The following is a 26,162-nucleotide window of genomic DNA, read 5'->3' as shown; positions in this document are numbered from 1 at the left end:
TTTCAGTTTATGGCTACTGCGAATCAAGCTGCTATGAACATCAGTGTACAGTTTTTGTATGGACGTCGGCTTTAACCTCTGGACTTCCCAGGTGGCGCCAGTGGCAAAGAACCCACCTGCCAATGTAGGAGACACAGGAGACGTGGGTTTGATCCCTGGGTTGGGAACATCCCCTGGAAGAGGGCATGCCAACCCACTCTAGTCTTCTTGTCCGGAGAATCCCATGGACAGAGGAGCCTGGTGGGCTACAGTCCACAGGGTCGTGAAGAGTGGGACACAACTGAAGCAATTTAGCATGCTTGCGTGCGCACACACGCACACTACACGTTAGCACCTCTAGGTGTGGGAAAGCCTGATCTTCTGGGAGGTGTATGTTTGCATTTTTAAGTCTAACTGCCAAACTATTTTCCAAAGTGGTCTTCCTGACATTTTATACTCCCACCAACTGTGTATGAAAGTTCCTTGCTAGAATTTGGTATGGTCAGTGTTTAATCTATTCTAATAGGGATGTAATGAATATTTAGTTGTGGTTTTAATTTGCATTTCCTTAATTATTAATGACACTGACCATCTTTTCATGTGCTTATCTGCCATTTATCTATTTTCTTAAATAAAATGTTCAAATTTTTGCCTATTTGAAAATTGGGTTCTTCATTTTCTAATTACTGAGTTTTGAGAGTTTGTTATACATGTACATACATCGTGGGCACAAGTCCTTCATCAGACACACAGTCGCAAAGATTTCTCTCCCAGTCTGAGATGTCTTTTTATTGTCTCAACAAGTGTCTTTTGAGAAACAAGTTTTTTTTCTTCCAGCCACACTGTGCAGCTTGTGGGATCTTAGTTCTACAATAAGGGATTGAACTCGCCCTCTTGGCAGTGAAAACATGGAATCCTAACCACTGGATCACCAGGGAATTCTCAAGAAACAGAAATTTTAAACTTTGATGAAGTTCAATTTTATCAATTTACTTTTTTACGGATCATGCTTTCAGTGTCTTATCTAAGGAATTTTTGCCTAATCCAAGGCCACGAAGATTTTTTTACCTATGTTTTTTCTCTTACAAGTTTTATATTTTGGTTTTACATTTATGTTAACGATCCATTTTGAGTTAATTTTATACTCAGTGTGAGTATAGACAAGGTTCATTTTTTGCAGTGCTTTTAGCAACATCTTTTGAAAAACCATCTCTTCTCTGCTTTGCATCTTTGTCAGCATCAGTTGTGCACGTATTTGCGAGCTCACCTGCAGACTTGCTGCTCTGTTGCGCTGACCTACCTACCTATCTTTACACCGACACCACAGGGTTTTGATCATCATGGTTGTATACTGTCTTAACATCACATAGTGTTAGCTCTAAACTTTTATTCTTTGTTAAAGTTGCTTTGGTGTCATATCTAAAAAGTTTTATATTCTAGGTCCTCTGCATTTCAATATGAATTTCAGAATCAGATGGCCACTTTCTATTTAAAAAGTCTGTTGGGATTTTAATTGTGATTGTTTTGAATCTACAGATCAATCTGAGAAGAACTGAATCTTAACAATGGGTTAATACTGGGCCTTCCTACCCACAACAAGGTATATTTCTCTACTGACTCACATATTCCAAGTATACATTATTTTACTTAAATCACAAGTTATTAAAAAAAAGTGCTTTAAGGGAGGAAAAAAAAGCCTAAAAGGAAAATTCATCCCAAAATGCTACTGGTGAATTGTACTGTGATATTGAGTTTGTGGTGTATTTTTTTTTTTTTTTTTGTCTTTTCCAATTTTTAAAATAGTGTGTTTATAATGCTTTAGCCTTCCAGAAGGGGCCTTGCAAGCTTATTTGTTCCTGCTCTCACCGTTTGGTCTGTGCCAGCTTCTTCTCCCAGCTGTCACATTTCTCCTCAAGATCTTCCTTTTGTTTGCACAAAGACTCAACACACAACTGCAATGCTCGGGTCTCAGCAGTTATCCGCTCAATCTCTCGCTTGTCCCTCTCTAAGAGCTGCTTCTGCCACTCGATCTCCCCTTTCTGTCGCAGGGCTGTCTGCTGCAAATTCTCCAACTCCAGTTTCTCCTAAAGAAGAGAAAAGAGGACTCAGCTATACAAATGGAGACTGCGTGGTTTGCTACCAGTAAAATGCCTTTGCGTATTACCTCCAGCACTTCAACCTGAGCCTTCTCTAACTCAGACATCTTTTGCTCATGCTGTAGCTTCAAAGCTTGCAGCTCATTGTTTTCAAGTTGCAACATGTCCAGAATATTCTTAAGTTCTAAGAGAAACAAAGCATGGTCCAGGCTATTAATTGAATGCGGAAACATTTACAAAATAAACAGAAAATAATGCTATTGGCTGATATAAAAATAGGTAATAAAATACATATTTGTTGTGCTGAATTAATGGAACTAACTAATTGCATTTTGAATGAAAAAAATCCTTTAAAAGTATTGCTAAACATTAATTTGCTGGAAAAATTTAAACACATATTCAAAAAAGATCTAGTTCTAAAAGAACTTACCCTACCTAAAAGAATTTAAATCAAACAAAAACTTCAAACTATATCAGCTGAAATTTATATATCAATTCTTTTGTCCTTTGAAATATAGACTTCTAAATATTAACTATTTTTCTGATTATAAGAATATTTGTTCATTATAGAAAACTTGAAAAAAGTATAAAAGAAAAAAACTAAAGCCCATCGTTATCCTGCCATCCACAGATCATCACTGCTGCAGCAGCGCTTTGATAGCCTCCTTCCAGAAGCTCGTGTGCCGGCACATGCGCACCCCACACACGTACTTTCATATGCGCACCCCACACGCGTACTTTCAGCTTTAGTATTGTGGTGGCTCAGACTGTAAAAAAATCTGCCTGCATTGTGGGAGACCCAGGCTCGCTCCCTGGGTCAGGAAGATCCCCTGGAGAAGGGAATGGCAACCCACTCTAATATTCTTGCTTGGAGAATTCCATCAACAGAGGAGCCTGGCAGGCTACACAGTCTATGGGGTCGCAAAGAGTCGGACACAACGGAGCGACTTTCATTTCACTTAAGACTTTAACAGTCTTCTTTTTTTTAAGTTTTTTTGATGTGGACCATTTTTAAAGTCTTTATTGAATTTGCTGCAACATTGCTTCTAGTTTATGTTTTGGTTTTTCAGCTGTGAGGCATCTTAGCTCCCCGACCAGGATCAAACGTGCAGCCTCTGCACTGGAAGGGGAAGGCTTAGTCACTGGACTGCCAGGGAAGTCCCCACACACATATATTTTAAAACAAATTAAGACTGCATTCAATGTTTAGTTTTTATCTTTTTTTTCACTCTTCTTTTACCACTATTTCTGCATGTCATTAAATGTTAAACTATGGTTTTTAAATTGGTCATTTGTTTCCAAATTTTGTCATTATAAATTCTACTATAAGTAACTCAGCTTAATTTGTAAAACAAGGAAATTAAGGCTTATTTCTTAATAAAATTGAAAAAGAGAAATAAATATTGCTGTGATGTGCATAAATGCTTGCCCTCTCTGCTGCTGCTAAGTCGCTTCAGTCGTGTCTGACTCTGTGCGACCCCACAGACAGAAGCCCACCAGGCTCCCCCGTCCCTGGGATTCTCCAGGCAAGAACACTGGAGTGGGTTGCCATTTCCTTCTCCAATGCATGAAAGTGAAAAGTGAACGTGAAGTGGCTCAGTCGTGTCCGACTCTTAGCGACCCCATGGACTGCAGCCTACCAGGCTCCTCTATCCATGGGATTTTTCCAGGCAAGAGTAATGGAGCTTGCCCTCTCTAGATAAATAGAAATAGCTACCTAGTAAGTTTAACAGCTGTGTATTTTAAGAGTTTAAGACACTGGGAGGTTGTTTCATTTTATAATTCAATCAACAGCCTATAAGTGGTCTTCTTTCATCACACTCTAGTAGCAATGAAAATTCTGCTTTCAGAAAATTTAAATATTTCATTTATAATCTGCTTTTCTTTGATTAGAAATAAGGTTAAACTTTAAACTTACCAGTTTTATGTTTAGACATCTGCCCTAAAACTACCTGAAGATTTTCTTCCTCTTTTTCAATTTCTTGCTTTATAAGTGAAAGTTGATTTTTTTTCTCACTAATCTGGACATTCAGTTCTCCTTTCTGAAAACTCAGTTCTTCCAGAAGACCTTTTAGTTCCTATGCAAAGAAAAAAAAAGAAAAAAGTCAACCCACCTGTACCAAGTTATGAATAGAAAATACTTTAAAATCAATTCTATTATTAACTGTCTCACATATAAATTATCATTTGAAAACAAGCTCATCTTTGTGTTTTACATTAAGAATAGCACTGTATTTACACTAACATATTTTAGTATAATAGAAGTAAAAAAGTAATATAATATCTACATTTAAAATGTATATGCAATTATTACTATGGGCAAGGCTGTATGTTACAGAGAGAAAAGGCTGATTCAGATCCATCTCCTGCCCTCAAGGGGCTGTTAGCACCTTTTGGGGAAGTAAGGCCGGGAACAGAAACATGATCAAGAAAGGCTAAGGTTCTGAAGGAAATGTGCAGAGCGTCACCAAACTCAGAAGCAAGATAAATTGCATCCAGGAAAAGCTGGGGAAGCCCCTTAGTGGCGTGAAGCTGAACTATGCAACTAGGTCAGATCCGGGCATTCCCAGAAAGGGATTCCTGAAGAAACAGCATGGGAAACACAGAAGCAGAAAACCTCAGCACGTCCAGAAAGCATGGAGGGCCAGCTGCACACAGCAGCCCAGCGCGGCTAGAGACCACCAAGCTGATGGGACAGGGGCGGCGGGATTCGGGAATTCATATTTGCATCTTGGGGGGAACCAACGAGAATATCTCACAATAAATCCACAGAACTTCAGGACTCTTAAACACTACTGCAAGACATACCCTGATGTGGTTGCACTTCTCAGTTACTTCAGTTTCTCCCAGCCTCAGCGCTTCCTGGAGGTCAGCTCTGGCCTGGACCATGCTTCCCTGGAGTAGATGCAGCTCCTCCTTCTTATGCCCCAGCTGTCTGTCCAAGACAGCCATCTCCTGCTGCTGACTCGTTACCTGCATTAAAGAGAGGGAAGGAATACGCAGCTTGACAAAAGTGCTGAGATGGAGAACATCTCGTCCAGCCGAATGCTGTGCGGAGGTGGTAGTCTAACTTTAGTTATCTTAGCTGCAAGAGTCAGGGGCCGGGCTGGGGAACGCAGGCATGAAACGCCTGATAAAGGCCCTGAGCTCACTCAAATCACAGCAAACCAGGAACATGAGAACAACGATCGTCCCTCGAGTTACGGTTTTCAAAGAACCTCCCTACCTGTCCTTCATTCCAACTGACAGCACCCTGGCAATGCCCTACCTGTACTTCATTCCAACTGACAGCACCCTGGCAATGCCCTACCTGTACTTCATTCCAACTGACAGCATCCTGGCAATGCCCTACCTGTACTCCATTCCAACTGACACCACCCCGGCAATGAGAGTTAGGCAGGGATGTAAGAAATTTACTCGTTTTGTAAATTTAAAACTTACAATTTTAAGGGCAATACATATTCAGTTACAGAAAAGCAGAAAATGCAGACACGTGAAAGGAAGAAAACAGACAACATTCACTACCCTCCCTCGTCAGATGACCATGTTTGTACTTTGGCAGAGACTAAAAATTCAAACACAAATATTTATACACACATTTAACATAAATGATCTCAGAACAGATCATGTTTTGAGACTCACTCATTCAATAAGATATTGTATTGAGGAGATTCAAATTTGGGTTGGGCTCTATTCTTATCCGCTAGGATATATGGCCTCATTCGTACTTTACTATGTATTTTCCAGTCTCTTCCACAATCAGACACATATCATTTTTATAATCGCAACACGAATGGAGACTTTCCAGCAGCATGAACTGGTTTTCAAGGCAACTGCTGCATACCTGGCTCCTCAGCTTGTCCAGCTCCGCTCTCTTGGCCTGCAGGAGGGCCTCCGACTCTCTCAGGACCTGCAGGTGGTGATCCTCCGTGCGCGCTGCCGTCTCGATGTCTTTCTGCAGCTTCTGCAGCCTACAAGCACCAGCAGTACCAGAGCAAATCGGCAGGGAGACCGAGCCCCAGGAGCCCCCGCCCAGCACAAGCCCACGAAGCCGGGCAGAGGCCGTACTTACTCTTCTGTTAGTTTCTCCTTCTTCGTGTTTAAACACTGGAAGTCTGAGTCTTTTGCTGCAACAACTTTGTTTATCTCTTTCAAGATCTCTTCTTGCTCAGTTTTGTGCTGCTCCAAATCCTTTGTGTCCGCCTGTAACAATCTGAAACACATCGCTTTATTTCCCCCAGACTCCTTAGACTTGACATGCTATTTATCCTAAAGCAATTACCATCCTCTTAGAATCAAACCTCCCGTTCCTCTCACTGGGTGTATCAGTGGCCAAGCGCGTCTGCCTACCTGAGCTGCTGATCAGCCTTGACAAGGCTAACAGCTGTTTCCTGAGCTCTCCTTTCTAACTCCTCAGCATCTTTCTCAGTTTGCAACAAATTCCTCTTGGCATCAGTGAACTTTTCAACAGCATTTTTTGTCTAGAAAAGAAACTGTCATTAAAAGCAATTCAGCTGCAATATTCTCTTACAACTATTGGTATTGTAAATTGGCACAACTCTTGGAAAGCAACAATACCGAAAGAGTGATAAAAATATTCATTCACTTTGACCCGCCAGTTCTCAGAAAAGAATTCAGAAGAACTGCTATATAAAACTGCTCACTGCATACTGAGATAATGTACGACTTGACAAATAAGTGATAATGCATCAACACAATGCAATACTGTGAATACTGTGTAGTCTTTAAAATAAGATGACAAGGTAGTAACATGGAAGAATGTTAATGATAAAATGTTAACTGAAAAAAATAAATTTAAAGGAGTACAAGCACTATAAGAGTGACTATACAAAACTGTGTCTTGTCAACAAAGAGAAAGGCTTTGCAAAATTAAAAATAGTAATTTGAGGGTGGTGTGGTGAGATGGTAGATGATCTTCTATTTAAAAAAAGTCCGTAGTATTGTTATTTTTTCAACTAAAAATTATCTAAACCAAAACAACCACCCCCCCAAAAAAAAAAATTAAAAAAGAGAAGAAAAAAGTGAACAAATAGCTACCCATTTAAGTGGCAAAGACGTTATTTTACCAAAATTCCCTTCACAGAGATTTTTCTTTCAATACATTTACTAGTTCTGAGCTGGTGTTCCCTGCTGCCCGTGAGCTTTCTCTAGTCACGGTGAGGGGGGCTGCTCTCCAGTCGCAGCCGCAGGCTTCTCGCTGCAGTGGCTTCTCCTGTTGTGAAGCGTGGGCGCCGGAGCTCGGGCTCAGCAGCTGTGGCGCACCTGGAAGCCTCCCAGGCCAGGGCTGTGCTGGAGCCTCACACTCTAGCAGGTGGAAGCCTCCCAGGCCAGGGCTGCGCTGGAGCCTCACACTCTGGCAGGTGGGAAGCCTCCCAGGCCAGGGCTGCGCTGGAGCCTCACACTCTGGCAGGTGGGTTGGTTCTTAACCACCGGACCACGGGAGTCCCCAGAGACTCTGGCTTTACTCTCAATATTATCTTAAGTAAAATTCCATTACTCTAAGAATAATTTAATTATGACCAGGAATCAAATATTTAATACTTCTGAAGTATTTCAAAACCTTCCTATACAAGATTTGGCAAAAATAGCATTTTTTCCCCCCTATTAGCTTGGTTTCTTTTTCTGTCTAAAATCAGAGGCTTGAAAACAATGTCATGAGAGATCCAAAAACAGAGCATCGTCAGAACTTGGTTGGGCAGTGACTCACACTGAGCGGAAGCACTCTGTATTGCAGCTGCGTGCAAGTCAGACATGTCTGCATGTGAGGCTCATCTAGTAAATACTCTGTGTGGATGCAAGGGGGTTTGGCTGGCTCCCGAAGTGCTAAATATTTCACCACACTTCTTTCCACTTTGGACGGCCAGTTTCGACCAGATTCATCCGAAAACCACTGGACAGAACTCACTGCCCACTGTGGAAAGCCCGGTGTCTCCAGCAGTCTTTTATCTCCATGTATGTCAGGTTTTAACAAGTCTGGCACATTCCTTGCAGCACTTTCTCCTTCCTCTTCCTCCAGAGGAAGCTGCCTCCCTGAGTCATTTCGGGAGGATGAAGGAGGAGAAGCTTATTAGCCTGAACCTAGGTTCACTTCCTCTCTCTGCCAACTACCAGTCTCAGTAATCTTTTATACACCACCAATAGATTTTTCTCTGGTCCTGCTCACACCTATTTGCTCTCCCAGTGATCCACCATACGACAGAAGAATGGAAAAATGTCCCCAAAGAAGATGGGGACATTTTTCCATTCTTATAAAGCAACCACTCAGAATTACTTTCGTAAGTCCTTCGTTTCAGCTCCTGGGTAACAGATTTCTCATTCATTCAAATTGGTCCGTGTTGAAACAACAATATAAAAACAGTAGTTCCTGAGGTGCCCCGTATGGAAAAGGGACTTTTTTTTAACCCTGGAATTCCCATCTAGCTAAAAAGCTCTTTTGGTGAGGCAGGACTTCAGCTGTGTGCCCACAGGCTAGACCAGGCTCTGTGAGTTACACCTGTGAGCATCTAACAGGGTTGCCAGGAAAGGTAAACGAAGAGGTATTTATAAAACAGGCAACATGTGGCCTAACAGGGGCTCAATAAGAGGCAGTTTCTTTCCCTCCCCAAATTACTCTGTGTTTAAGTCTTAAGAATATTACTTCAGGCCAAAAATTACTTGATTTTGTATCAACTATCAACTTGGAGAATAAACTAAGAGTCTGACTGTGAGGTGCATTGTTATTTTATAAGACTATAAGAGTAACCCGTTTAATAAACATTACAGCCCAAGTAATTTTTAAAACACACAGGATAAGGAGGTGGGGTGTGTTAGGAACTAAACAACTTTCAGGAGCTTTAAGTATCCTACTTCATCTCACTCACACTGGACGGCCTAGGCTGGCTGTTTTTGCTGTGCTGGGTCTTCAGAGGTTCAGCAGTCCAAGCGTGCGGGCTTAGTTGCCACGCAGCATGTTGGATCTTAGCTCCCTGATCAGGAATCGAACCTGTGTTCCCTGCCCTGGAAGGCGGATTCTTAACCAACGGACCACCAGGGAAGTTCCCCAGCTTAGGTTTTCTTAGCCTGAGTTTACAGTTGAGGAAAGCAAAGCTTGGAGATGTAAGTGACTTGCCCAAATCCTCGCAGCTCCTTAACCAGCAGAGTGCAGCCTGACTCTGAGGCCTGCGCTCTCACACGCTCTCTTTCTAACCCATGCTGCTGATGACAGTAAGCCACCTCCAGCAAGCGCAACAGCACATACTTTCTCTGTTGTGCGTGAAAGTTCACTCTCGGCTTCCGCCAGCAGTCGGTCAGCCTCCCTGAGCTCTGCTCGACGTTTCAGGAGAGTCTTCTCGATGCACTCAATTTCATCTACAATATCTTCATGGTGCTTGAGTGATTTTTCTATTTCTAGTTCATTCATAAGACTCTCAACATTTCCATCAATGAAGTCTCTAAAAAAATTCACATACACACACATAGAGAGATTTCAAATGTGACCGTATCAATACCTATAGCCTAGTGATAAAAAGATGCACGGTGACTTTCTAATACAAGAAGGGATGGAACAGACAGCTACATCTGATTAAGCTCAAGCTCTATGTTTACCTTGGTTCAAGGTCTAAGTATACCTAAGTTTAAAGTTATGTTACCGTATTTTTACTCGATGTGGCATATTGCTGACAATCAGTGAATAGTATGTATAATGTATGATGCTGCTGTTTTGTCCTTTTAAATATAAAGATTTTTTTTTTAATCAGCACTTAGTCAAGACAATGCTGATACTTCAACTCTTCTGTGGTATAAAAATAAAGCAAGCCACTCCTAAGACAACCATCCATTTCCCTCAAAATTATTCTATATTTCTGCTAGAGTAAAATTATGGTGATGATATCTGACAAATCAAAAAGCATAACACAGGACTTAGTAACGCAAGGCTAAAGTCAAAACTGCTTGAAAATGGGACTATCTATATAGAAAAACATGAAAATAAACTTAACACATTAACAGTTTGTCTTTAAATGAATACAGACAATTCTTACTTTTTTCTTTGACCATTTTTGTGTTATCCAAATTCCCCCAGATGGTAATTTATTTTTATAACTAGGAAAAGAAGTGGCTGTCCCACTGGCCTACCTCCCCCTCATGTACAAAAATGAAATGACCGTCCTGTAAGCCCTCAAACACCTAGTCGCAACCTTCTCTCGGTAGCCCTCGCTTTTTCCTGCCAGGTCTGTTAGTCACTCTTGCATTTGCTCCTAGAAGGCAGAGACCCCATCTTACCCACCTCAAGGTCTTCCACAGGTCTTCCTCCAACCCTGGCACATGGGCCAGTCTGGCTAAATGGACAAAAACTTAGGAACTGTCATAATTCATGGTCTAGTGCAGAAGATGGGCTTCTGTGTAACTGACCCATGCAGCAGATACTGCATTAGCTAATGAACGCTATGCCAGACACTGGGGCACAGAGAGGGAGGCCCTGCGCCTGCCCGCCTGCCCTCCTGGGTACCTTACAACACAGTATGGACAGCACTATGCCCCATGCTGCCAACTCTTGATTGTGGGAGCCTGAGATGAGAAAGCTCTTATATCAGAGGGGATCCCTGACCTTCACCTGGAGAGACACACTGGAGTTGTGCAGGGCAGGTTGGGAAGCCACTGCAGGCAAAGGACAGTGCATGCAAAGCTGGGGAGGCAGGAGAAAAGGTGGTGCTCAGGGAAACTGCAGCCAAGTACGCAGGGCGCAGGGCCAGAACAAACACTGTATGGGAAGAGAAAGATGAGAGAGAGGCCGGGTTCAGGCCCTGGAGAGCAGCATGACCGCTGCTGGGAGCACGCACGGCCAGGTGTGCAGCCACGTCGAGAGAGGGGCAGAGCACAAGAGACTAGACCTGGAGAGCCTGACCGAGGATGAGAGTGTCTCAAGGCTGGGGCAGCGAAGACGGAGGAAGGGCGCCAGCGGGAGAGCCCTTTGTGCACAGGTCAGCGGGCTGGGAGAGCAGCTGGACGCCTAGGGGAGTGGAGGGAAAGCGGACTGCTGAGGACACCAGCAAGCCTGCAGCCGGGGTAACGGGGAGGGAGGGCCATTCTCCAACAGCGACCACAGGAGATGCTGATGTGGATTATCGGCCACGAGAACTCAGAAATCACCATGTGGCTATTAAATTAATTTAAATTCAATTCTGTTTCCCAGTTTCATTAGCCACATTTCAAGTGCTCAATAACCACACATGGCTAAGGCTATTGTTCTGGACAGGACAGATCTAGAACATTCCCAAGAACACAGAAAGTGCTACGGGACAACACCGATTTTGGTTACCTTAATGAACTAATTCATCTGAATCATAAAAGTAAAATGGCTAATAATTACTTTCGCTGTTGATGTTTCTGGATGGTTCTATGTAATTCTTCTACTTCGTGCTCTAAGTCTTTCTTCTCTTGCAAAAGTTCATCAATATTATGATGCAGTTCTTCTATTTCTTTCTCAGACTGCCGCTTGCATACTCTCATCCTCTGTTCCTGCTTCTTTGATTTTAAATGCTGTATTATGTCTTCCAATCTAGAAACCTCATTCTCCTAATAAAGAAAAAAATGCAATACTGAAATATCACATGAGGTCATTTCCCCTTTTTCCTGCTCCAAACTGAAATGAACTGTGGTTAAAGTGATATCTATGCCCTGAAAATAGTGGCAGCTTCCTAAGACTTCAGTTTGAAAAGAACAATTAAGTCAAGCCAATGTCTTCACACATCATAGATGACATGGATGGACCAAGAGATTCTACGACTCTTCCACCAGTCCAGCTGTGGCTGCCTGATACACAGTCAGCAGGCACCTCCTGCGGGTACTGTCTGGTCCCAGAGTTCAGCGTCTGACAGAGACACAGACATACATGTCTCCCCCTCCTCTGGACACATGGGAGGGGAGTGGGCTGAGAGGCTACTTAGAGGAAGGGGTGCTCTGCTTGGTCTTGAAGAACAAATGAAATAGGAAAAATCTAAGCCGAAGAAGTAATGCACAAACACAGGAGATATAAAGGCACACATGGGGAACCATATAAACAGCTGGGTACTAGTTGACGGTAGAAGAGCCAGTTTACGAGATTAACAAGTGCTGAGCCAACAGAATTGTTATAAAAACAGCGTGCACTAAACCACCGCAGGCTAACAGGAGTAACGACCATTTGTAACCATGTAAACAGCCACAGCTCTGAAACTAGGTTGACCGATTAAAATTGGGCTGGTGGCTTCACACCCAGGTACTAGAATCCTTTACCTTCCTCTCAGTTTGCTGAGAGGAAAAGGAAAAAATCAAGAGCTCGGAAAACATCAGGATCCAAGTGTCCTGAGTTAGAAGGAGGTACTTGTAATGCATTTTATTTCTTTAGTGCCAAAAGCCTGAAAAGTAAGCTAGGGACTAGGAAGGAATCATTTCTAGAATTTAGCCTAGAGGAAAAATATGAAATACATTAAAATTTACACTAAGTTAAATGAACTACACTGCCTACAAATAAAGAAGTGTTATGCAGTCATTAAAATACTGCTTAAAAATGTCTATGAAAACCATGGGAAAAATGCTTGTAACATTAAGTAGGAAAAACAGAACACAAAATTATGGGCACAATAAGAGAACCATGAAAAGAAAGAAAAAATCATCATCAATCTCAGCACCGAGGGGTGATGCCAGCAGAGCCTTGCTGTGTGCTGCTGCTACATGTGCTCACACGCAAACACACGCCTACACGTGTGTGCACAACTACAGGCAGGCACGCGCAGTGCCTGGTCAGAGTCGGACACAAGCACGGTGACTGAGCAAGCACACGCCTACACACACACACTCACTCAAGCACATGCCTACACACACACACTCACACAAGCACACACCTACACACACACACACAAGCACACGCCTACACACACACACACACAGTGCTTGTCAACAAGAACATGCACAGGAAGCCTTCTTTAAAAACGGCTAATTTCTGGGCTGAAAGCACTTTTGTTATAAAATGGTTAAACTAGGTGCACAAAGTGATCTGGCACCCGAACTTCTGACCAGAACAGTATTCTAATAAGAGAACGTCTGCTGGGTTCTGACCATCAGCCTTAAAAGCACACTTCTGGCACGCAGGCTCTGGGGCGGCCCCCGGGAAGCCGTGTGGACCGGGCGCGTGCGCCTCCCCACTTACTAAGGCATGGTGCTCCGGGACGTTGCAGTGCAGCACGCCCACTGGGATGAGGGGGACGGAGAAGCTGGGCGGTGGGGGCCCGTAGACAATGGGGGCACCAGCAGGGGGCGGGCCATACACAACAGTGCCAGGGCTGAGAGGTCGGCTATTGTTGGGCAAGGGAGGCGGCGGTGCGTAGAGGGCCATGCCCTGTGGTACAGGAGAGCCGTCGGGGAACACGGTGTACATCATGTATCCAGGAGGAGGGACGAACGGGCGGTCATCGTGGTCATCCAGCTCGCTCTCCTCCCGGCTCTCTCCTCCACTGTCTGCATCTTCAAACAGAAACACAGAGCGTGTCTTATTCCCGTGGCTTACTAGGTAAACACACTTAGCAGAGAACAGCAGCATTCAGGCCAAGATATCAGAGATGCAAAAATAAAACTTTGTAAAAAAGGTCAAAAGCAGTTTTGAAAAGTGGATCAAAACAGGGATTCCAATTCTTTCCACCAGGTGAACTTGAGTTTCTCCGACACCTATCCATTGGTTTGCCTCTTTACCGTCTTCATTCACTCATCACTCAGCAACATTTGGGTGCCTGCTCCGTGTTACGTGAAGGCCAGCAGAGAAGCGCTATGAGACCCACAGCTCCAAGCTCCACCACCATAAGGGCACAGCCTCTCTCGGTGCTTTGCTCACTCATCTCTCCAGGAAGCAAGAAGTAGCTGTGTGTGCCACTGACGACAGAGCACACAGCCGGCACTCCACTTCCTGAATGAACAGATTCGCAGAATGTAATATTCCCATTTTACAGATTAACACTCTGCTGCTGCTGCTAAGTTGCTTTAGTCGTCTCTGACTCTGCGCAACCCCATAGACGGCAGCCCACCAGGCTCCGCTGTCCCTGGGATTCTCCAGGCAAGAACACTGGAGTGGGTTGCCATTTCCTTCTCCAATGCACGCAAGTGAAAAGCGAAAGTGAAGTCGGTCAGTCCTGTCCGACCCTTAGCGACCCCATGGACTGCAGCCCACCAGGCACCTCCGTCCATGGGATTTTCCAAGCAAGAGTACTGGAGGGGGGTGCCATTGCCTTCTCCGAGAGCAGCTAAATCATTTGCCTAGAATGACACAGCTACTTAGTGAAAGAGCCGGGATTTACCCCAGGTCCGACTCTTTCTCTGGGGCTCCGGGATTTACCCCAGGTCCGACTCTGTCCTCCGGGGCTCCGGGATTTACCCCAGGTCCGACTCTTCCTCCGGGGCTCCGGAAGACAGACTGGCAACACTTCACTTCAGTTGGTGACTAATGCCCTGAAACAAGGATGTGAACTGCCATGTTCCAGCAGCACAGGTGAGCTGCTTAGTGTGCCTGCGTAAGGCAGTGAGGAGGAAGTGTCCAGAAGAAGAGTGCTTTTTGAGGACCTGGGTCTTGCTGAAGTCATCATGAGCAGGAATAGTTTGGGAGAGAAAAGAAGAACGTTCCGAACAGAGGGGTTCAAACGTGGAGGTGTGAGAAACACAGCATGCAGCTGGGTGTGGCTGACAGGCGGGAGAGCGGTGGGAAGCGAGGCAAGGGGCCACCGCCACGGCCAGGTCACAGAGGGCTCCCGAGCAGGCGGAGAGGCTGGACTGTACTTCATGGATTTCAGGGGACCAAAAGTCATTAACCAGCCAAGAAAAGTGCAACTTCCGGGATGTGATCTGACTTACCTTTATTTGAAAACGATTTATGTAAGCCGCTCCTGATGGGGGAATACACCCAGTATCCGGAGGCAGCTGGAGGGGCACCGTCTTCCCTCCCGTTCTGCTGTGGTTTTCTAATAGGAGTCGAGGCTGCGTACTTCAGCCCGACACCAGAGTCCTTTGTGGCCTGGGAGCTGTGGCTGGAAACCTAGACAAACGACAGAGGAGCACAGCGTCTCTTAGAAATAAAGGCTAATGTGGAGAAAGACCAGAGTCTACAGCAAGGCCGACAAAGAGCTGGTTTCTCTTCTGACATCATAATTCTCGTTCTCGCAGGGAGAAGTGAGACGTGGTCACATGGTCATATAACCTGCATGGGTGCCAGCCTCCTGGCTCCCATTCTCATCCTTCCTAGTGGTCTCTCTTCCTTTGGTAAGATCACAGAAAGCAGGTGCCTTCCAGGCTGCCTGGGGTCTCCGTCTCCTGTGGTGCTGGGGGCCAGGCCTCGCCTTAGAGCTCTACTGTTACGCTCCTTCTCCTTCCCAGTTGCAGGTCAGCCCTCCAAACCCTCGGCCAACTCGGGCTCTGCTCTAACTTACGCTGCTTCCGCCTGTGGCCCTGGTTGTGCCAAGATGTCTGGCTTCCTTAGAGATCTGGGAGGAGGATCTTAGATTCTGCTCTTGGGGTTTTGAGGAAGTCCACACGGCCCTGGGATCCCAGCGGGTGAGGGCTGCTTCTCCTGACTGTGGCTGTCAGCAGATTCCAGCAGGATGTCGCTCTCGGCTCTGGAGGAGAGCCTCTCCTTCCTTCCCACATTCAGGCCACAAACCTTCACTCTGTGCCCGCTGACACCCCTCAACCCTCCTCTCCTCCAGCTCCTCTGCTCTAGCCTCTTCCATCCTGCACCCGAATGAGTTCAAATAGCCCCACCAGCGCAGCTCACGCACTGCAAGTCTAGCCTTTGCACTCTGCCAGACTACTCCTCTGAAACTAGAGCTCTGATCATAGCACACACAGCCGCAGTTTCCCAAGGCCTACGTAATTAAGGGTAAGGGATTTTGAAGTCCCTTTAAAAAAAAATTCATGGCCCCAATCTACTTTGCCTTTCACTGTTCCCATCCCACCCTCAAGCCCCGCAAGGCTACCTGCCATGGCTGACCCAACGCTCCTCGTCCTCGCGGGCTGTCCCCTCGCTCCTGAGAGCACATCCCGTGAGGGCTGCTTAGCGCTCACTTCATGCCCCTGCTTGTGAAGGCGTCTCCCTAGACATCCCCGTGAGACGAATCTGTAACTCTCTGCGACGGGGGCAGAGGCTTCTGGTCTGCTGCCACGTGCCGTCACTGCTCCGTAATTGCACGGGGGTAACTGTGCTCCTCCCCAGCTCATCAACCCTTGGAGGACAGGGGCTCTATCATTCATCACGGCTTCCCACCAAAGTCCTGCACTTGACCTAGACCTCAGGAAGCACTGAATAAATGTCCGTTAAAAGGAAATGAAATCCAGGTGCCTATTTTTCTGTCTCAGCCTCTGTATAATTCTACTGCCATTTTCAACAGTTTCAATAGGCTCTCTGGGCTCAAGTCACTTTATCTCCCTTACAGGATCCTTATTCCAGGACCCCACCACATACACCTGAGCATGGGTGGGCAACTGCCACGCTCCTTGGGAATGCCCCATTTCCATCTCAGTATAAACACTTAAGAACCTCAACGCATGGCTTAGCCTAGATATGTTGTTCTTGACACCTGATCACAGATTTATGGCAGGCAACTTTGTTATATTTTCTTAAAGAAAACTTAGTATACATTCCCAACAACACAGACTTCCTACTTTTGATGATGATGGTGGTGGCATAAAGTACCAATAGCCTCGTCTTTTGAAAGGATCTGCCATGCTGCTGATGTAATCATTCTGGTAAGAAACTTCACGTCGGAGTTCAGCTATTTCTTCCAAAATATTTTCAATGCCTCCTCTGTTATCTGTAAAGGAAAGTTATTCCATGAGTTGGGCATGAAATCATCTACTTCCTTTCTCTCTCAAACGTGATTCCATGAGAGCCAATGATTCTTAGTTCCTCACAGCTGTCCTTTGGTAATAAGTGTTTGCTGACACTTAAAGAGGACAGACATATCCTGCTGCTATTCACTTAGAAAGCGAGCCAGAGAAAGAAACAGATTTGTAAACATTCCTTTTTTTGAAAATACAAAAATGAATCTCTTCTCTCTCTGTAATCAAGTCCCTTGATACTGCACTTACATACATTGGAAAAAGTTATTTATTTATTAAGCTAATTATCACAGCTCTATAAATCAAGCATGGGCTCGATTGGTAACAAATAAATCTGCTAAAGGGAAAAAACCAACAGAACGACCTGATTTTAAAACCAAAGCCCAGTACTTTACCCGCCCCGGTGCGGTCTAGTGAGTCCCGTAGCCTTGCGATCTCGCTCCTCTGTCTCTCCATGGTCTCATTCCACCTCTCGATTTCCAGCGCCTGTGAGCTTGCTCCTCGGGTGCCTGCCTCTACCTTCTCCATCTCAATTCGAAGATATTAAAAAAATCACATATGAGAAGTTGCCAGTGAATGTTCTTTCCCAGATGCATTTCTCCTTGCAGTATGATTTATAATCCCCTGATTTTTTACTTCTACTTTACTAATGAGGAACCCCATTACTCCAGACATTTAAACCCTGCAACGCCTGGCAGCCAGCAGAGGATCGAGTACTGACTGCCGACGGGACCTCAGAACCCTTGGAGAGGGCCCCTACTGCAATTCAGTCGCTTAGGAACTGAGAAGGACCCAAGAAGGAGGTGGTCTCACGGGGTCCCGGCACTGACCTGCTCCTCTCTCTCCCTGAGGAGGTTCTGCAGGAGTTCGATCTCCGCTTCCGCTCGGGTCAGATCCCTCGCGGCCTGTGCTGCCTTTCTGCTGAACCGCTCTGCTTCCTGCAGGTCCTGCTGGGACGGAGGCGCGGGGAAGGCAGCGCGGCACTGTGGGCTGCGCTCTTCTTCTCTCTCCCTCCCAGACTCAGCCTCTGCTCTCATCAGCTCGCACGCCTGGCTACCCCCTGCACAGGTGGCGCCCGGCACCACCTCGCCTACCCATCACTTGGCAGCTCCCCCAACCCCTCTGTGGGGTCCAAGTGGGCAGGGTGCTACATCAGAAAAGCACAGACCAGCTTTTCCTCCCCTGTCCTACAGTCTCCCATGACTGGGGGGGACTCTGGGCTCCCTTGGTGAGGCTTCTCCCTCCTACGACCTGTGGTCTTAATCGCATCAGCATTTGCGTCCTATACAGGTTGTGACAGACTTATCTCGGGCAGGACTCATAATAACACTGTGAAGAGATATACGATCCTCTATACATGATGAAAGGGCTGAGGTTCAGAAGGATGACATCGCAGGCCTGAAGACTTCTGCTTAGCTGTGCGTTGACAGCTGCCTCCCTCAGCGGACCCCTGCACTCTGAGGTGAGGACGGTACGCTTCATTTATGGTTCTTTGGGGACTCCCTAGAGCATCACACCCATGGCAGGGCTGTGATGGGGAACTGCACCCATCAGGTCTGAAGAGAAGCAGACAACTTTACGCAAGAGCCAGAGTCTCTAATGAGAGCTCAAAAACGCAAGTGGCTAGGTGTCTCGGCAGGGCAGCCTCGGTGGGCACTTGCTCTGTGCGTAGGACTCACCTCTGCACGCTCCTGGTTAATTTTCATAACAGTTCCATGAAGGGACTTGAGCTGGTCTTTGGCGATGGTGAGCTCAGCTGTGGCTATCTTATCAGAGGCGGCCACAGCCTTCTTTAGTTTCTTCAATTCTTTATCTAAACCTAGAACCTGTGCCTGAGATTTGGCATCTTCAAGTTTCTTCTGAGATAAAAAAAACAAAAAACAAAGAGAGATGACTCATTTGGTAGCAATGAACTAAGATGCAAGCCCCATGAGAGCAGGAACTCTGTTCACAAGCCCCACGCGAGCAGGGACTCTGTTCACAAGCCCCACGTGAGCAGGGACTCTGTTCACAAGCCCCACGCCTAGAACAATGCCGGGTACACAGCAGGGGCTCCGAGTGAAAAATAAAAATGCCTCCACACTGTACAGTAACTAAGAATGAAATCAGGACACCTCGTCTGGGGGCTTTGTGCCCCTAAACCCATTCATCTGTTGGGAAAGCATTTCTTGGCACCACTGTCAAGCAATGGACCAGCCCCTGTGATCACTGGGGCATGTAGTGGTAAACCAGATAGACTTGCCTGCTGCCCTCGAGGGGCTTATGAGACAGACATATTAAACAAATGCTGAGGCAAACGTGTAACTAAAACTGTGATTGCTGCTCTCAAGGGAGAGAACAAGGCACCCACCTCTGTGAGAGGCTGGCAGGAGAGACCTAGACTGGTGGAAGAGGGAGTCAGGGAGAAGAGAGGGGGAGAGACGTGGTGCAGGGGGGAAGCCAGAACTCAGGGTCTCGGGAACTGCAAGCAGCAGCACGGTGAGAAGAGGAGAGCGCTAACGGAGGCCAACCGCGCAGCGCCTCAGAGGCGAAAGCGCTTTTGTCTTTATCCTAGAAACAACAGAGGCTGCTGGAGAGAAGGGAAGATGGCAGGGACTGACAGGGGTCTATTTGTGCTTTGTGCTGGCTGCTCCTCGGAGCCGGTGTAAGTGGAAATGGGGGCTGTCCCGTGGCCGCAGCCGTTGTCCAGAAGAGATGACGCGTCAGGGTGGATGAGGGTGGTGACCCTGGAGAAGGACACCATGCAGATATTCCAGAGAGATTTTGGAGGCAGACTCGTAAGACTAGGGAACTGATGTGTTCTCACTGAAGCATGAAGCAGGCCACTCGCTGGGGCTGGGAGAAGGTACAGAACAGCGCAGCCTGAGAGCACGCTTCCAGAGGGCAGTGAGGCGGCCGCCAGCCGAGGCTGCAGACACTCAGTGCCACCGCTATGCCCGGATGGGTGGCTTTTAATTCAGGAATAGTCAGCCAGAGTGTAGGGCTAAAGAAAGCAGACAGCTGCTGTTTTGTCACAGAAGATAGGAGAAAGGAGCAAGGAATTTGAGGATATTTGCAAACAATGGTGATAGTGGGAGATCGTGGAACTTAAGTTGGACGACGAAGAAAGTAAAGACAGGAAAGCCGTACGCCAGGAAAGCTGGGGCTCAGGCACTGGGATCGTCCAGCGCGAGGGTGCTGACAGGAAAGGAGGCTGTGGTCAGAGCGGGGTGCTCCAGCTCATGACCTCAGAGACGCTGGGTGCAGCTTCTGAATCGGACAAGGTGTGACAAGGGGAGTAGTGGCTGGGGTAGCTTTGGAGAAGCTTAAAAAGAGGCCAGGGAATCAGAAAGAAAAGTGAGGAGTTGAAAAGTAATGTTCCACAGACATGTCCAGTTTGGAAAGGGGTGTAGAAGGAGGCAAATTATCCCAACAGCATTTAAGTACCACCCAGCCAACTCTCCACTCGCTCCTTACATCCCAATTGCCTTGTTTCCATCTACCACGCTCCCTCGTCTCAGGCCCCAGATCCAGTGATTTGCATCCAGCCGTCTCTAGGGCCCCCCCCCCCCGCCACCAGTGCAGCCAGAGGTGACCGTGGGTCACAGCCCTCTCAGCGGCCCCCGCGCTGACAGCAGGACCCGGCAGCAGGGACTCGTGTGTCTTTTTCCTGGTCTTGCCCACCTTCTTCTCTAACTCCTGGAGTTGGGCTAGAATTCTCTCCTTCTCTTCATCAGCTTCCTGCAGCTGCAGATCTGTAAGCCCTTGGATTTCCTCCATACTTTTTAGATTTTCTTGTAAATAGTGAATCTCATTCTCTAACTGCTGAATTCTTGCTTCATGTTGCCTCTTGTCAAAATTAATCTGTGAGGAAATCAAGTTTCAAAAATGATTTTTAAGCAAAATATTTTTTGAGCAAAATAAACATCTTCTGGAGAATTGCATTTCATTTTACTAAAGAGTATTAATGGCTTACTGTGGGTGGGTTAGTCACAACTATTCTCTAGGATCCATTTTAACATTTGCCTCATCATTAAAACAGTTACATCAAAAACTCAGATTCAGGCACCATACTGTGCTCTAGCAATGTGGTGTTACTGACCTGCACATTAAGAAACAGCTCACTTGCTTCCAAAGAAAGGAAAACACAGCGTCATGCCGAAGCCTGACTCTGACATCGGTCACCACACTCAGGGCTACATTTCAGTCACACACAGTCTGACTTACTAGAAGTGAAACTTAACAGCAATTACTGTATTTTTTAAAAACTATAGCTTTATTAATTATACCTTGAAGGTATAATTACCTTTATTAAGGTATCATTAATATAGCAAACACTTTTTTTTTTGTGGCCATGCCATGCTGCTTGTGGAATCTCAGTTTCCCACCCAGGGATCCAACCCCACTTTCTTGGCCATGAAAGTGAGGAGTCTTAACTCCTGGACCACCAGGTAATGCCCTACTCTGTATTTACACAAAAAAGGAAGCAATGTGACTTGCTGAAAAGCGTGCATGTTTTCTAAACGCTTCCCTCCGGCTGCCTCATGCCCATCTCTTACCCTTGCTTCTAGCGCTCTCTCACAGGCCTGCCTGAACGCTTCCTGTCCATCCACCAGCTTCTCCTGATGCAGAGCCATTTCTTCTTGGAGTTTTCTTTCCCTCCCTTGGGCTTCCTCTTTCTCCCACTGAGAACGTGTCAGCATTTCACTGAATTGTATCTGCAAGTCAGCAAGACTTTTCCCTAAGACATCTGAAGGACTGTGGATTCTGCTAAGGGGGGAGAGGAAAGATGGTATAAATGTGTCACTTCATTCTTGGCGCTGGACACAGGCATGCCAGTAGCATCAGTCCACGAGTAAGAAGGGCTGTGTGGACGGCAGCTGTTGTCAATCCACGGCAAATCACTCTGCACCTCTGGAGCGCAAAGCGTTGTTTTATCAACCGACTGCTGCCACTCTGAGAGCACAGACTACCTTCAGGCTAACAATGTGTGTTCAAAGAATAAACGCCCATTTCACATTTTCAAATTAGCCTGTTTTTCTTTAGCTATTTGTTTTCTACTTAAAGTGTATAATGTAACTCTACTTCCTGAACATCTGCAGTAAGCTTGCAAGAATGCGTTACTCATAAAACCTTTATGTTTTTTAAATTAAATAATAACAAAACATATAAAAGATTAAAAAAATCAGTGACGGACAACTTGAATTAAGTAATCTGTGTCTCAAACATGGTCATACGATAAGGAGAAAACCTTATAAAAGAAATCAGCCATGCACAGTTGCAGAAAGGGGATTTCATCACTGAAGCCCACATTCACGACTCAGCCCACTCTACACCTGGCGGTCCTAACCTTCTATTACCTCATCTCTCCAGCGCCTGATTTCAATTTTCTCCTTACTTCATCTACACGAGCTGCCACTTCTTCTGGACGAATCAGACCATCAGCTACCTGATTAAGGTGATTCTGGAAATCTTTAAGTTGCTGTTTTAACAGGTTATTGTCATCCTATGGAGGGAGGCAAAATGAAGAGGGCTAAAAGTTACCAAAACAAATTAAAAAATACAGTCACACACACACACAGCCTATATTATTTACCATATAATAATTCTCGTCAACTTCTTTTACCAATTTTTTAAAACCCTTTTCCACTATGGCTGACAATATCTGAATCTACTGATTAACCCAAAGTCACAAAAGACACAAACAAGCATGATGATGTGTGTCTTGGTGACGCAAAAGGAAGTGCCGTTGGACACTACCTTCTTCTTGCCAAAAACTAAACACTGTGAATCTAAATGAACCTCTGTATAAGAACACATCAATCAACGCCGCAGGGACGCAGCCAGCAAAATCTAGATTACGGGAAACTCTACAAGACAAAGACCCGGTCTTCTTCAGTATGGAACAAAGGTCAAAAAAGAGCAAACCCATAGATTACAAGAGACTTAAGAATCAAGTCAACTAAATGCACTGTGTACACATCATTTGGATTCCAAAAAACACTTCTAAAAAACCTATGAGACAATTTGAATATTCTTAAGGTATTTGGTGATATTAGGGAGTGACTATAATTTTAAGGTATCACAATGGCATCCATGTTTACTTTTTTTTTTTTTTTTTCCTGTCCATGCCACGCAGCTTGTGGGATCTCAGCTCCCCAACCAGGAACTAAACCCTGGCCACGGCAGTGAAAGCCCAGAAGCCTAACCACAAGGCCTTCAGGGAACTCCTTTATGCTTCTTTCTAAAGCCCTTATTTTTCAGAGACAGATACAGTAGTATGTTATTTACAGACAAAATCAGATGTTTTGGATTTACTTCAGAATAATTCAGTGTGAACAGATGTGGGGGTGGGGTGTGGAGGATGTTCAGTTCAGTCGCTCAGTCGTGTCCGACTCTTTGTGACCCCATGAATCACAGCACGCCAGGCCTCCCTGTACATCACCAACTCCTGGAGTTCACTCAGACTCATGTCCATCAAGTCGGTGATGCCATCCAGCCATCTCATCCTCTGTCATCCCCTTCTCCTCCTGCCCCCAGTCCCTCCCAGCATCAGAGTCTTTTCCAATGAGTCAACTCTTCACACGAGGTGGCCAAAGTACTGGAGTTTCAGCTTCAGCATCAGTCCTTCCAATGAACACCCAGGACTGGTCTCCTTTAGGATGGACTGGTTGGATCTCCCTGCAGTCCAAGGGACACGTAACAGTTTTCTCCAGCACCATAGTTCAAAAACATCAATTCTTCGGTGCTCAGCTTTCTTCACAGTCCAACTCTCACATCCATACATGACCACTGGAAAAACCATAGCCTTGACTAGACGGACCTTTGTTGGCAAAGTAATGTCTCTGCTTTTGAATATGCTATCTAGGTTGGTCATAACTTTCCTTCCAAGAAGTAAGCATCTTTTAATTTCATGGCTGCAATCACCATCTGCAGTGATTTTGGAGCCCCCAAAAATAAAGTCTGACACTGTTTCCCCATCTATTTCCCATGAAGTGATGGGACCAAATGCCATGATCTTAGTTTTCTGAATGTTGAGCTTTAAGCCAACTTTTTCACTCTCCGCTTTCACTTTCATCAAGAGGCTCTTCAGTTCCTCTTCACTTTCTGCCATAAGGGTGGTATCATCTGCATATCTGAGGTTATTTATATTTCTCCCGGCAATCTTGATTCCAGCTTGTGCTTCCTCCAGCCCAGCGTTTCTCATGATGTACTCTGCATAGAAGTTAAATAAGTAGGGTGACAATATACAGCCTTGATGTACTCCTTTTCCTATTTGGAACCAGTCTGTTGTTCCATGTCCAGTTCTAACTGTTGCTTCCTGACCTGCATATAGGTTTCTCAAGAGGCAGGTCAGGTGGTCTGGTATTGCCATCTCTTTCAGAATTTTCCACAGTTTATTGTGATCCACACAGTCAAAGGCTTTGGCATAGTCAATAAAGCAGAAATAGATGTTTTTCTGGAACACTCTTGCTTTTTTGATGATCCAGCAGATGTTGGCAATTTGGTCTCTGGTTCTTCTGCCTTTTCTAAAACCAGCTTGAACAACTGGAAGTTCACAGTTCACATTTTGCTAAAGCCTGGCTTGGAGAATTTTGAGCATTACTTTACTAGCGTGTGAGATGAGTGCAGTTGTGCGGTAGTTTGAGCATTCTTTGGCATTGCCTTTCTTTGGGATTGGAATGAAAACTGACCTTTTCCAGACCTGTGGCCACTGCTGAGTTTTCCAAATTTGCTGGCATATTGAGTGCAGCACTTTCACAGCATCATTCTAGAACCTCCAAACAAGCTCTCAAGGTGGAGGATGTTACAGATTAAATAAGACTGGATGTGTGTTACTGATGAAGTAAGATAGGCCATGTGTGGAAACTGTTGAAGATGAGTGATGTATACATTTGGGCTCACTTTGGTACTCTACTTTGGTATACACTGGAGAACGCACACAATTCAGAGTTAGAATAAACAGAAACAGAACCAGAACCAGCTCCCCGTAACACCAAAGCTTCTCTAGCAGCTTACAATGCTCTGTGGGAGTATTCGTTATCTGCGAGCATACTTTCATGAACAAACTAGTGAACATATCTAGACCCCAGAATTAAATCCACATAATGTCTCTTTCAAGTGAAAAAAAAAAACAAAACTGATAAAATTGCCCTAAATTAGACAGAAAAATAGTTCTACATCCTAAGTTCCCCCAAATACCTATATGCTACTTCAGTGATTAATTTTCTTCAAACCTGGTATAATATTGGGTTTTTGTTTCAACACTGTTAGCTCAAATGGTGAATTCAGCGCTACAGTGCACAGGTGTGTCCACCTGGAGCCTCTTATGTTACCTGTCCCTGCCCTTTGCCCCGAGGCACCCGTACCTGCACTGCTGTCTAATCCTGGTCCCAGGTGACCTGACCCGGGGGAAGCCAACCCGCTGACTAGATGAGTTCTCACTCCCTCCAGCATTAGAACCAAAATCCAGTCCAGCAAGTCTGCAGGAGAGCTAGTCCTGTAAAGCCACGCTGGCGCAGGGCTGGAGTCGATGCTGGGTCCAGGGAGACAGAGCGGGAGAAACGAGAGCCGCCTCGACAGGAGGCTGGCAGAGCAGCTCTGGTCACCAGCGGGCTGCCCGCCTCCTCCCTCGAGCTAGCACTAGTAGGTTTTGGCTCACGGCAACGAAACCATTTCTGACAAAGATAAATGCCGTGAGTTTAACTTGAACTCGGTATCAGGAGTTTAGAAGGCCAAGCAACCAAACGACCCAGTTCCAACTAAGAGAATCTCATAGCATGGACCAGCATTCTGGAAAGCTGCTCTCAGTTTCTCCTTTGCATAGAAGGCTCCTGAAGTCCTTTTCTTTAAGAGATATATACTGAAGTACTTAGGGTTGAAATAAAGAGGTATGATATTTTCTTTAAAGTATCCCAGCAATAAAAAAAAAAAGTGGACTAACTGAAACAAGAATGGCAGAATGTTGACGACTGTTTGAGCTGAGTAAACAAAAGGGCATGAGGCTATTTTTTCTCTGATTTTGTAATGATTTGCAAATTTCCATAGTAAAAATAAAAAATAATACAATGAATACCTAACAAACACAGAACTCACACAAGAATAGAAAGCATGTATATCTTTTATGATATTCACTTCAGAAGCTGAAATGATAGCAGTAAAAACGAGATTCTAGGTAACTAGATTTCCTTAAACTTCGAGAAAAAAATATTCTATGCATTGGGAGAAAAGAGAGAATTCAGGTGAGCTCATATA

At 45.4% G+C, this 26,162-nt stretch overlaps 1 protein-coding gene across 5 annotated transcripts in view; it reads right to left on the bottom strand.

Moving 5' to 3' along the window:
• Positions 1-26,162, bottom strand: part of CNTRL (centriolin) — an 87,627-nt gene that overhangs the window by 15,127 nt on the left and 46,338 nt on the right. For 3 of the 5 annotated variants that reach the window (XM_055579515.1, XM_055579519.1, XM_055579516.1), the window contains exons 16-33: positions 22,268-22,413; positions 21,467-21,677; positions 20,592-20,771; positions 18,608-18,787; positions 17,759-17,875; positions 17,324-17,456; positions 16,752-16,900; positions 14,949-15,129; positions 13,261-13,574; positions 11,443-11,648; positions 9,334-9,526; positions 6,426-6,556; positions 6,148-6,288; positions 5,920-6,046; positions 4,884-5,048; positions 3,994-4,153; positions 2,144-2,259; positions 1,846-2,063 (exon numbers count right to left, since the gene is read on the bottom strand). In XM_055579515.1, coding sequence (XP_055435490.1) covers positions 1,846-2,063; positions 2,144-2,259; positions 3,994-4,153; positions 4,884-5,048; positions 5,920-6,046; positions 6,148-6,288; positions 6,426-6,556; positions 9,334-9,526; positions 11,443-11,648; positions 13,261-13,574; positions 14,949-15,129; positions 16,752-16,900; positions 17,324-17,456; positions 17,759-17,875; positions 18,608-18,787; positions 20,592-20,771; positions 21,467-21,677; positions 22,268-22,413 — 3,068 coding nt within the window. The remainder of the gene's footprint in view (positions 1-1,845; positions 2,064-2,143; positions 2,260-3,993; positions 4,154-4,883; positions 5,049-5,919; positions 6,047-6,147; positions 6,289-6,425; positions 6,557-9,333; positions 9,527-11,442; positions 11,649-13,260; positions 13,575-14,948; positions 15,130-16,751; positions 16,901-17,323; positions 17,457-17,758; positions 17,876-18,607; positions 18,788-20,591; positions 20,772-21,466; positions 21,678-22,267; positions 22,414-26,162) is intronic. The other 2 variants (XM_055579518.1, XM_055579517.1) reach the window with 2 other exon arrangements.

Source organism: Bubalus kerabau, chromosome 4 (genome assembly GCF_029407905.1).
Source record: "Bubalus kerabau isolate K-KA32 ecotype Philippines breed swamp buffalo chromosome 4, PCC_UOA_SB_1v2, whole genome shotgun sequence".
NCBI lineage: Eukaryota > Metazoa > Chordata > Mammalia > Artiodactyla > Bovidae > Bubalus > Bubalus kerabau.
This window is presented reverse-complemented; position numbering and strand designations above follow the sequence as displayed.